Source organism: Centrocercus urophasianus, unplaced genomic scaffold (assembly GCF_019232065.1).
Source record: "Centrocercus urophasianus isolate 14NV4802_14NV808 unplaced genomic scaffold, USGS_Curo_1.0 seq_24, whole genome shotgun sequence".
In the NCBI taxonomy this organism is placed as follows: Eukaryota; Metazoa; Chordata; class Aves; order Galliformes; family Phasianidae; genus Centrocercus; species Centrocercus urophasianus.
The window spans coordinates 15,578,815-15,592,209 of NW_024884800.1; the positions used below are offsets into that span (position 1 = coordinate 15,578,815).

A 13,395-nucleotide genomic window follows, 5' to 3' on the forward strand; every position below is an offset into this window, starting at 1 on the left:
AAAAGCCACTAAGAAATAAGATTGCAGCAAATAGCATTCTTTGATCTAGAAACACATTTACAATAACTTTAGTCTTCGGAGCAGATCATGACACAATGCAGTCTAGACTGTGATGGTATTACGTGTATATAATGCTGGCAAAATAATTAAACTGCACTGAAAGGATTTCATACTGCAGCTCTGACTTAAACTCACCAAATTAATTTCTTCATGAATTAATGCACATAGATTGAGGTCAATGGAGTATACGGCTTTGACATTTCATAAAGATGAGTGATAATTACGGATTCTTCCACATATTTTAGATTGCTCAGCAAGATGGAACGCCAATTGAAAATTACATCTAACAGAAGAAATATACTGTTTATATCATGACTTTATCCAACATTTTTGTTTATTTGATGTATTCACCCATTAGAACCACCCATACTCGGATATACCACCAACTACACCACACATACTGAATTGAAGGCGCCCAGCGTTCTAACAAATGCTTTCCCATGTTAATTCTGAGACCAAATTATTATTTCTGTATCACCAAGGGGATCGCAGCAGAAATTTACGTGCCATATACAGCCCTTGTGACAAAAATCACGATAATATGCCTTTAGAGTGATCACCATGAATCACCTTCCTAAAAGAGACACCTAAAATTGACTGTGGTATTTACTTGGCTTCAGGGTGCCTAAAATATTCTAAAATCATAGAATCACCAAGGTTGGAAAAGACCTAAAAGATCACCCAGTCCAACCATTCACCTATTCCCAACAGCTCCCACTAAACCATGTCCCTCAACACAACATCCAGCCTTTCCTTGAACACCCCCAGGCTCGGTGACTCCACCACCCCCCTTGGCAGTCCATTCCAGTGCCTGACCATCCTTTCTGAAAAGTAATACTTCCTAATGTATTTCCTAAAAATACCCTGAGAATATCCCTAATAACCACTGTCACATATTTTCCTCTCTGGAGAAGTCTCCTTAATTATGGCTGTGCAGTCCAGCCTACTTAAGAACAGACTAGAACCATTGTCTTTGAGACAGCTTCACATACCATGCCGTATAGAGCACATGAAAAGAACAGAAAGACTCACCCATCAGTGGCCATTTCGTCATTAGACTAAGCTACAAGAGCTGGAAGTGGCATTTTACTAAGAGGAAAGGCACCTCAGTTAAATACTCATGAGAGAGAAGTGCTGATAAAAGAACAGAACACAAACAAAGCAAATTGGATCTTTGGCTGAGGGTAGCATGGTTTAATGCAGCGTATGGAGTACTCAAGCTCCTTTATAATCCCTTTCTCAAGTACAGCTGGGTATATTATCAATATCTGTATTATCAGAAATTAATTATTGCTCTTCTGAACATGAACAGAGAGTGAAGATGTAAATTATAGCTTCACAAGCAGTAGAAGAAACACAATAAATATTAACAGTTCACTCACATTACAGCAGTCCTCTTATATCTGGCATGCATACAGCCCCAGCAACTCACTGCATGTAATTATTATCAGCATTGAAAAAAAAAAACCCCAAAGCCAACAATACCTTAGGAGCTTCTAAGAAACCTTAACAACCAGTGCTTGGTATCTGCTAACCTTTCCAGACTGATGCTGCTTTATCATAACACGCACAATTCCAGCACACATCACTGCACCGGGACCGGCAGCAGAAGTTGCCACAGTTCAGGCATATAAAATTCTTCAGTTTCAGACATGATGCACTGGCCCACACTGCTCACTAAATGACCACTGCCTTGGCAGAAACACCTTGTCTTCCTCAGGCTCAATTCCACTCACATGGAGAGTGCACAGATGCACTTCTTGTGCAAATCCAGACTTCATGGCACACCTAATCTGCACGGCAGAAACAGGAGAACCACCACCAATAAAGGACATATTTTGCTGTTGTAAGAGATGACAGCTCTCTGTGCTTAATCACTTAAATTGAAGAAGAGTTCTGAGTGAATGCTGCTCTGCAAATCACACCCTGGTGATCTGTTTCGTTGAGCTGTTAGCAACCAAGGTAAGCCAGAAATATTTTTAAGAGCAAAGCAACAGGCCATGAAGATGATGAGCTTAGAATCAGGAGGAATAAAACTTAAGCCCACCTTTCTCACCCATGGATTCTTCTCTGCATTATGTATGAAAGCAAAAGAGCTGGCCAGCAAGAGCTCTGTATCTAGAGCTGAAGAAATGAATAAGCACTTGTTATGGAGTATAAAATTAATGGCAGGAACTTTTCACATTTTTTCTTCACAGATTAATACTTAATCATTTTATGGAGACACTCTTCATTCTACAGTACTACAGTAGTTGTTTTACATAGCTTCTGGAATGCATGCTTGCAGAAGAAGAAAAGGAAAAAGAGAAGAAAACAAGGAAAAGGAAAGAGGAAAAGGAAAAAGGAAAAAAAGGTGTGATTTCAAATATCTCATGAGAAACCAGAGAAAAATCTGTCTCCTTGAGAGAAAAATCCTTAAAAGAATCATTAACCCAAATATAATATGAGGTCACTTCACTTGCCAGATGAGTGGGTTTTATCAGAAATGCATTTTTCTCTGAGTCATCCTTATGCTTCCTGAGTCAGCTGATATTTTCCAGGATGCAAAAGGCATACAGTCAAACTGGCTTAGTCAATTGTAAAGCACAGGAGAATAAACTAACCCTACTGGGGTCAAATATAGAAAGCGTGTAGATCAAATATAGGTGAAGGAAAATACTGATGCTGTAACTGATGGGTCTTTCACACAAACTCCATGGCACACACCACTTCATTAAGTACCTTAAATGCAAAATTTCTTATTAATCTGTAACAAGTTTCTTCAAAGGCTCAAGTTTTTTTCCTAGGTGAGAAGGGAAATTCACAGTAAAATTTAAGGGAAGATGAACCTTGTGTAAGAATACAAAAAGCTGTTTTTCATCAGTAAACTGGCTACTGGCTTGCAGACTGTCATTCAGCATATCTCCTAAATTCTATGTGGTGCAGACTCAGCCATAGATCAGGCTATTAACCTAATCAGGGCCTGAATCTTCCATCTGAAAAACAAGGATCAAAACCATTGTTTGCTCTATACAGGTGTGGCTAATCTTCATATATTCTTGCTTGACACCATCAAATGTGAATAACTTCAGAAGCACAAATTGCTTCTAACAAGGTGAAACTCTTACGCACCATTCATCTAGCATGCTATACAGTCCTTATCAAAGGAAATGAAGCCCCTCTTTAGAGAGTGAGAAAAGAACATGCTATTGCTTAGCTGAGAGCCTAATTTTCACTATCTCAGGCCAATCTAAGAAAGAGGATTTGATTTAACTGTTGATTTAACTTGTTCAGATGCTTCAATTCAGTTGCACATTCCTCAAGCACTGCAGAAATTTCCTCTGCATTTGGCAGTTTTTACCACTTGCCCCCATTACAGAATCACAGAATGGCCAGGGTTGGAAGGGACCTCAATGATCTTGAAGGTCCAACTCCCCTGCCACAGGCAGGGCCACCAAACTCCACATTTAGTACCAGACCAGGCTGCCCAAGGCCCCATCCAACCTGGCCTTGAACACCTCCAGGGATGGATGGGGTGCCCACAACCTCTGGGCAGCTGTTCCAGCACCTCACCACTCTCATACTAAAGAACTTCCCCCTGACATCCAACCTCAATCTTCCCTCCCTCAACTTAAAACCATTTCCCCTTCTCCTGCAGTTATCTAGCCTTTCAAATAGTTGATTCCCCTCCTGTTTGTAGGCTCCCTTTAGGTATTGCAGGCTGCAATGAGGTCACCCCGCAGCCTTCTTTTATCTAGGCTGAACAAGCCCAGCTCCCTCAGCCTGTCTCATTACCGGCCTCCACCTGGACACAGAGCATTGATCACCACCCTCTGTCTGCAGCCTTTCAACTAATTCCTTATCCATTGGGTGTCCACCCATCAAATCCACATCCCTCCAATTTGGAGATAAGGATTGGTGGGGGACCACGTCAAAGGCCCTGCTCATGTCCAGGTAGATGACATCAGTAGTTGTAAGAGATTATTCTTTTACATCATTGTCTCAAAGCTTGCTGGGGACAGAGATGAATAAGTCCAAACAAGTCCTGGGCAAGAGTTGTGAAATCCTTAGTCTGAGGGACACAGATGGCCAAGGCCAGGGGCAACAAGAGAGAGATGAGCCGCAGCTTAATGGCCGTGAAGCAGCCTTTTGTGTGGCCTTATCTCGAGGAAGATGGCCGTCTCAGAAGGTGCTGCACATGACTCTTACCCAAGTGCCCAGGAATGCCACGATGGCAGAAGGATAAAAAGGGGACCTACAATCATGAGGTTGAGGTTTTCTGGCAAAAGATTCCTCATGAAGAAGAAGTTTCTGCCATGAGAAGCCTCACAACCTGCCTTTCTCCTTCCTGGACTCGCTCTGCACTCTACTATGATGCTGAAGAAGAACAGAGGTGTCTGCCATCAGAATCCTCATTACAGAATGCCTGCATGCTGACAGATTCTCCTGGGCCTGCTACCTGAGTCCTGCTGCTTCCTCTCCGATTTGGAAAACATGTGATAACCACAGCAGGCAACTCCACTGAAATATGAATAAAGTTCATATACTAATGCAATATTATGCATCTCTCTCTTTCTGATGCATACTACTTCATCTCGAGTTCACCAAGAAATAATGCTGATTTCTTCCATCCCACTCAAAGAATCAACCCGTTCACACAGTCTTTAAGTCAGCAAGACAGATCACTTCCATGAACAGAACCAGCACAAGTCCCCCAGGTAAAGCTCTGGGCACCTATAAATCAAAGTCAGCAGAGATTTCCAGCCTTGCTGTAAATATCAGTACAAAATAATATATCCAAACAAGTACTACTATACTCCTAGAGCTTTTGGATAAGATGGGTTAAATGAACAAGTTTGATAAAAGTGTATTTACAATCCTTTGCATGTGAGTACTCTTTTTCCCATCCTTCTTTTCTAGCCTAAAATGTCCTACAACCTCCCAGAGACAAACAAGTTCTACCTTCTCTCCTCTGGCTCCAAGCAAAGCCCTTCCTCATCTCTGAGACTTGGCTTTCTGTTAAGTCCTTGCCCTTGTTTCACGGCAAAAAGGCCAACAACTCCTCTCATGTATCTTTTCAACCCTTTAACCTGCTCCACCTGCTCTTGGAAAATATCTTGACTATTACCATTGTTTCGGGAAATCTGGAAATGTGAGATTCTGATCATTTAAGTCTTGTTGATACACAAAAGCTCAACTGGGAAAAAAAGCTTCTGCTACTTTACTTAGTAGTACATTTAACACAAAAATTAAATGTGCTATGGCCATACCAAAAATTAAGAGATGCATATACATGAAAAGCTAAGTAATTAAACGCATGCATTTAGACAAATCAGTTTATAAATGCAAAGCCTTGAGACCTTCATCCCTACGGCATGGGCGATATGCTGTCAGTTCTCCTGTTTCCCAAGCAAGTTATTCAGGCTTCAGCTCATACTCCTATGAGTACCAGTTGCTCTCATTAGTGCTACCTGAGAAATACACACCCTGCTTTGAGATTCCAGAAAATATTCATTCAGGACTTGCCCAGCTCACAGTCCATACCACTCAGTGTTCTGACTCATTTTTATAAGCTGATTTCACACAATTTGAGGTCAGATTCTGATGTGCTTCGTCACAACTGGATTCACACCATGTGAGTGAGGCTACCATAAACACCCTATCCCAACTCTGCTATGTGTGTATGGGAGGAGGAATGACAGCACAACATTGCTGCATGAGTGCTACCTTGTTCTGCTGTCCCCATTCTTCATGGATGGGCTGACACACTTCCTCACTCCCAGTAGCTCCATGAAACAAGACACGTTTGTTGCACACATGCACATATTCTACTTGTTGTTGGCAAGTACTGCTGACAGTAGTGCATGTTCCAGCAGCTTCAAGGGATGCTCAGGCATTTTGCCTGGACATCTCAACACCAACCCTCTGTGTACATGTAAAACTTGCAAAGTGGCACAGAGCTTCAGTATAGAATCCCAGGATGAACTCTGTCTCTAGCTGCATCTTTGCCTTGCCAATATGATGCATCTCATGCTGGATGACTTTCAAAGCTGGTTCACTCCTTTTGTTCATAAGCTAGAAAAAGGGTTTATGTGATTAGCAGGGCTAAGCTAAACACATAGCAGCTAATGGGAAAGATCAGGAGAGAAATGCTTAAGGCTCAGTCCACTAAAAAGAACCAGCATCCATTCTCTCACACAGGGTCTCAGCGTTTGTTTGGGGAAGGATCGGTAAGAGAGCTTTTTTCTGTATCTCTGTACCACAGAGACCAAAAGAAAGGGAGTCTGTATGATGCTTTACAGGTTTCAGAGGAAATAAATGGAGGGTGATTATCAAAAAGCTCAATTTAACTGTTCAGGCTCAGACTGCTCTCTAACACATTTATGCAGTAAAGTCGATCAGCAAAGCAATCCTGGAATATTTCAGTTAGGATTCTGGCATGTTTCCTGAACAGTGCCTTAGTTCATACATAATATTGCTGTAAGCAACGAAGCAATGTGCCCTAAATAAGAATGTCAAAATTTGCCTCTTTGTCAGGGTAAATTACTTATATTTCACACAAACATTGCTAAGCAGTATCTATGACTTACCATTCAATATAAATACAAGTTCTAGGCATTACAAGATGGTAAAATCATTCATTCTTTAAAGGCTGATAGTGAAAGAAACAGATCGTTTTCTTATTGCACATAACTACATAGAGTTATATCGTTCTTTAAATCTAGATAATGGATGTTCTACCAAAAGGGTCTTTAAACTCTGTGTGTGAGCCAGAAAGCTCAACGGAATCAAGGTTTACTGCAACTCTTGCCCATTTTGACTCCATTGGTGTTTTACAGGCTTCCAAACACACTCTGCATGTTCTGCTATTCTTTGCCATATTTAGAGACAATAATGGACTGATATTTAGAGAAATAATGTGAAGATTTTAAATCCTTTCCTTATTTGGAAAGTGCAAACAAAATGCACTATATCAACTTGACAGATGCAACTGAGAAGAATTAAAGGGGTAAACAAGATTTTATAAACAAGAATTATCATCCTTACATTGAAAATTGCCACATTTAATTCCAAGAAAACTGTCTGTGAATCTCCTTTATGTCCTTTCTCCTTCCTGCACTGGGGTCAAAGCAGCCCTAAAGCCAGTGGATCTCAGCTGCTCTGAAGAATAAACATGTTAACGCTGCTAATAATGAGTTGAGCATTAAGTGTTGATTCTTCAGACATTTGACTTTTCAGCAGGTGCTGAATTTGGGTGTTGCTAACGCTGGTGTGGCTGCTGCCACCATTTTCTTTTTTTGCCCTTTACAAAAGAATGATCTCTACAAACAGAGATAAACACTCCTTGAAATGCAGAAACACCATACAGAACTTAAGAAGCCAGCTTTGTGCTAAGAGGAATTCTTTTGCATCTGACTGTTGATGGAAGGCGATTAAAAGCAGGGGTCAGTCATTTACATTTTTCATTGCTGTTTTCAGAAGATACTCAGCCTACACAGGTATGTTGTACCACCACCTGATGTTCTGAAATCCCTGAGAACTCGCCAGCTATTAAAGCTGTGTCTTTCTAGATTCCACAGAAAATTGGTCTTATCCCAGTCTTACCACCAAAAATGTTGTGTCCTACACATCTGTGTTTTTTCAGTGCAACTATTTCACCCCCCCCAGTCATATCCATCACTTTAGTTTTGTGGAAGATATAATGAGCTCGGTTCTACAGACCTCTTCTTTTATCAGCTCAGATCTCTCATTCCCCAGGGAAAGCAGTACAGCAGCGACTTGTCCTTTGATAGCAATAGATAACTAACCTCATTTTGTAAAAGCAGAACGAAACAGAAGAGTTATTCTTTGTCTTCAGCAGCACTGAATCAGACCTCATTGCCATGTACTGAACCCAGTTGAAGAAAACTCAACGCCTTATGCATAATCATCAGGAAGCTTACAATCGCACTGTTTCCTTTTCTTTCCCTCTTTCCTTTTTTATTTTTTTTGCTATTTACCTGGTGTTTATTCAACAGAGTACCACAGTGGAGGTGAATGGGACAGGTTATATTTTCCAGAGCTCTGCCCTTCTGCATACCTACCTATCAGTTATGCTCAGATCATATTTTTTATATTTCTGTGGCAGTAATGATTAAAGATGTAGTTGCTTTTAGAAACTAAAGCAAATATTTGGAAATCTTAGCCACGCAAGCCAGGCCTTTAGATACCTGCTAATGTACCTCAGTTTCCACTCAGCCAATGTTAACCAATCAAAAAATGCTTAATAGCCAATGGTAAACCTATTTACCAAAGGTTTTTTTCTTGACTTCAAATATCCTTAGATACCCACTGAAAAAAAAAAAAAAAAAAAAAAAAAAGACAGCATTGCAAGCTTGGACAGCTATTTAGTTACAATGCCAAAATACGGTGGTCTATGTGCACCTGTGTCTGGACTGAGGTCCCACTCTGTGAGCTGTCATTATACAAACAAAAAGTCCTTCTAGAGTTCTACAAGGATGAAGTTCATTCTAAATAAGAGAAAGAAGATGCACGTCACAGAGATCTCTTGGTGAGATTTGCTTTAAGTGATCTGCATGACTGGAATCAGTGGTTTGGGTGCAGCAGACAGGATAAATCAAAATAATTTAGGACGAGAGGCCTGTGTTGTACTGACAGATGGGGAGTGAACAATCTGTACAAAGCAGCGTTTCTCAGACAAAAATAAACCAAAACGTTAGTTAAGAAACATTTTGGAAATTTAAATAAATAAAAGCTTCAGTATTGTAATCTAATGTACCACTTTTATCATTAAACCAAGAGAAGTACTTCACTTTACCACAACAGGAAGAAGGCTATGAAAACCACAAGCCAGCCTCTCCACACCTTCATATGGTGTTACTCCACACCACTGCCTTCAGTGGAATCATGCGTGGACTGCAGCAGCACCAAGCAAGAGGAGGGATGGACCTGAAGACTGGAAATGAACTTGACATTTTTGATGAAATATAATCCCCAGTACGAGATGCAAAAGGTGACTTTTGTGACAAGCATCTTCCAAATTCATAATGGCTTTCTGTGTGTAACCTCATCTTGCTTCACCCTGACATAATCTTAATTAGTCTTAGTTCTACTGCAGAGAAGCCCACTGAGGCAGTTAGCACCATGTAATTAATCAGATGTTTCACACGTATCACAGTAACCAACAGTGTCAACTTTCTGATACAGCTAACACAGAGAAAAACTCTGCCCCTCCTTTTCACATGAACTGAACCATGTAGCATGGAATAAACACGGGACTTCTCCTTCTAAGCACTGCTTAATGTCCTTTCTTCCTCTAACAGATATTTCCTAATGCAAAGCATAAAACAAACAAACAAAAAAAAATTTTTTATTCTGCTGGTACAGGAAAACACACAATTTGGTATTTCTCTTAAATTTCAGCTTCTTCACAGAAGAAGTCCAGCAGCTGAAGCAAGCAATAAGAGACAAGTGTTGCTTCTGGAATTCATAAATCTCAGGCATTTTTTTTTTCCCCTGTGTACTTTAGCAGCCAAGTTCCTGTTTTTAAGAAATGCAATTTTGCACCTGCACATAAATATGCATTTGAAAGCACTACCTGCAACATGCAGTCATCACATAGCAACAGAAAATGAAGTACTTACATACAATAAACATACACAATGCACACACATTAATTCACTGGATTAAAAGCTTCACCACCTATCTAAGTAATTGTAGATATTAGCTTTGTTCTACAGTTTGAGATTTATCTTTTGTCCTCATAGCAGGAGCCAAATGCTGTGGTGTTGTGCCTACTGGTACCACGGGGGAAACCATATGATTATGTTGTTTGATGGCAAAGAAGGAAAAAAAACATTGCTTAAGGAAAGCAGTTTTATAAAGAAGCTGACTGTCCATTCTCCTAAGCTTGCCCTGAAATAGTTCAAGGAGCAGATTAAAACCACAAGGCTTTGTACAGCATCTGTAATATGCAGTGGTATTTATTAATAGCAAACGCAATACTTAATACACAGCAGTGTTTTGCTTGCAAGAACAATTTACTCCATAACTAATATTCACCATAAGAAAGAGCAGGCTAATGTTTTGCAATTTCTCAGATTCTCAGAACAAACCAGTGAGATGATAATCCTCCTAAAAGGCAGTATATAATGGTAGTTCATTTCAGGAATTGGCAGGGAATAGCTTAACACCTTCTCTCTAACGTGTTTGTGCTCCAGAGCAGTGAAGTTTCTCACACAGGAATTACTAAGAATTGTAACAGCCCCAGTGTTTTCACCTGTGGTGGTATCTCAGGACAGGAACACATATAAGTCTTATTTGCTATCTGAAACATGGAGTCACCATTACTGTGGAAGATCTTGGGATGTCTTTTGTACCTAAATGCCTATCACAAGACATGAGGCAGGCTACTGGAACTGCCAAAAGTTTCAGGTGCTGTCATCCATGATTACTGTTTGCCAAAGGAAGGAATAGAATATCTGCTTCTCACTTTCTAATGCCGTGCTCTCTTCTATACAAATCTTTTAAATTTTTTCTAATGCTGGAAAAATACAGTAATTGTAGTTTTGATAGAACTGCTGCCAGCTTTGTTTTATAACCTGAATAGACCCAGGGTAACAAAATACAGTTAACAGTTCACTCTTGCTCCTATTTTAGCAGAAGGCAAATATGTTATCAAACAACAGCAGTGAGAGGGTATGTAAAGGAAGGAAAGACAAGATGTGGCAGATGCACATCAGAAACAACTCAAAGCACATCATCAAGCTATGTATACGCACTGATGACTCTTCCATCTCAAAGGCACCGGTGTCCTTTATCTTCTAACTCTCAGCTACATTTTATAAACCTAGAGCCAGCTATGCTCTCATCTAACTCAGACTCCCCACTCTGGTAGCCTCAGTCTGAATGTCTGACAGAACATTTGGCTAGCATAGCATGCACACTAGCCACAATGGGCTCACAATGTGATTTTAATTAGTATTTCTAAGATTGTTAGCAGGATGTGAATGGAAAGTACACAGGCAGAAAGCAACAGAGCTTAAGCAAAATTCATGGGGCTAATTTCACCAGCAAGATCTGTGATTTAAAAACTCATGGCACTCTTAGCTTTTCCATATTTTCCTTAACCAACCTTTTCTACCTGATCTCGATCTAAGCAATACTTAGCATCTCCACATCACTAAAAAATGCTGAACTCCTGGCATTCCGCTACTTAGCAGTCTGAAAACCACCTTCAGCATACAGTATGTCCTTAGTTGGGTGATATAATTAATCTTCAGTGTAAAAACCATAGCCACTGAAGACTTGCTCTCTACCCAGTACGTAGTAGGTCAGGGTATCAGAACTCTGTCACGGGAATTGGGAATGGAATCGGAGATTCTTTGGCTCTACCCAGACTCCTCTGAAGGTGTTGGAGTTATTAATGGAAAAAAAACTGGTAGGAAGGGCAGTGACACTTCTACCTGATGAAAGAAATATAAAAACCTGTAACTAAGCTAATTCGGTATATTCAGAGAACCTGGCAACAGTTGCTCCACAGAAATATGCAAGTTTCACAGAAAACGGCCTCTGCTGTTCAGATCTACCTTTGACAGGATTTGTTACCAAGGGTGCAGTAATTAGCCAGCAGTTGGTTTAACCATGGATACACTGACTTTAACGTATCTTCATTTTGTAAAGTGTATCTCTGGTCACTCTTGTCAGGTATCTACCTTCATCTCTAAACATCTGTGTGACACATCTAGAACATCTTTACTCTAGCAGAGCCCTAAAGCATTTTATGCATTATATTCTTAGACTGCTATTGATGCCCAGATGTTTCCAGCATGTATATTGGCATGGACTGTTTTTATCCAGCAATGGGAGAAACACATTTATGTAAAGCAATGAGGGATTTACAATGCCACGCAGAGCAGAAAGTCTTGCTTAACAGTATTCTTCATATTGTTGATTTTATTTATTTTGCAAGGACTCAGAAATCCTGGCGAGTGTTGACTTAGAAGCTGTGTTGAAACCAGGTGTTCCAAATTGAATGCTTACATTATCCTCCAGGCAACGTCTTTACAAATGACAAGTGCAATGAAGATGCCCTCTTCTCATCTACCCCCTCATTTTTGTTCCTTCGAAACAAACTTTTTTTTTCTAGGAATTTGCAACCACTGATTCTGGTAATAGTGAGAACTATTTCAGTGAGAAATATTGGTGATCAGTGTATGGTTGGACTGGGTGATCCTGTGGGCCTTTTCCAACCTTGGTGATTCTATGATACTTGTGCCAATTATAAAGCAAGGAAGTCAAATCAAACAACAGTGCTTACCCCGTTCTGTGTCATAGAGGTACACAAACTTCTCCCACTTGTAATAGGTCAAGAGACTCAAGATGGCTCCTTTTAATGCTGGCCGCATTTGGATGACAAACTGCACGTCTGCATCTGTTGGGAAGCTGGGTGTGATGAAGGACGTGTGAAGGGCTCCACAAAATGACGTCAGTGTGTTCATTGACATCTGGTCATAGAATCCAAAGATGGCATAAACTCCTCTGGAAAACTGTGAGCAAACTGACAAAGAGAAACAGGGGAATTAAAAACTGAAATACAATGAATGCAAAAAAAAAAAAAAAAATAATAATGTTGAAGTACATTTGAAGTAAGCCCACTTACTGAATCCTGAAATTATTTTGTATGATGCAGTAGACCAAATGAATTTGTGAGATATTATATACTAATTTCAGTGTAGCCAACAGAGAGATTGCATCGGAGATGGCAAAGGAACCTCATAGGCTAAATGCATAGCAAGGACTGTGATTGTGATTGGAAGATAAATGAAGAACAGTACAGCACAGAAGCACTTCTAAACCAAAACATTTCTGGACTGAGATAAGCAAGTCCCATTTGTAATGAAAAATACGCTTCCAAGAAAAATGATGACTCAACATTAACAATTCCACTTGCCAAGAGTTGGATTTCACAACAATTTTCAAGTAGCCCCATTAACCATTTTTGCCAAAACTCTGCATATGTAACTTTTTAGAAAGCAAGGAGAATATGTTACTGGTTAGGAACACATGACTTCTTAAAAAAAGTACAACATTGCTATTCCTGTAAGTATCATCATGAAACGTTTCCTATCATAAACGCTATTCAGAATCACCAAAGCCTGTTAAAGTAATTTCTTAAAGGATTCTCCACCATATTAGCTCATTAGCCTCACAGATAACACCTTAGATAGGTACTCAGGTGTGAAAATTCAATTTTCTTCCAGAGGTGCAGATGCAAAAATAGTAATGCCATTAAGGGATTTAAGTGTTTAAGGCACTCTAACAGGCCTTGACCAGAAGTAGACACCAGCAGCAAAT

The 13,395-nt window shown here is 40.0% G+C and overlaps 1 protein-coding gene across 1 annotated transcript in view; it reads right to left on the reverse strand.

Moving 5' to 3' along the window:
• The window catches only part of GRIA3 (glutamate ionotropic receptor AMPA type subunit 3), a 141,919-nt gene that overhangs the window by 95,403 nt on the left and 33,121 nt on the right, over nt 1–13,395 (reverse strand). The window contains exon 3 of the mRNA XM_042825304.1: nt 12,359–12,598. Within this exon, the coding sequence (XP_042681238.1) occupies nt 12,359–12,598 (240 nt within the window). The remainder of the gene's footprint in view (nt 1–12,358; nt 12,599–13,395) is intronic.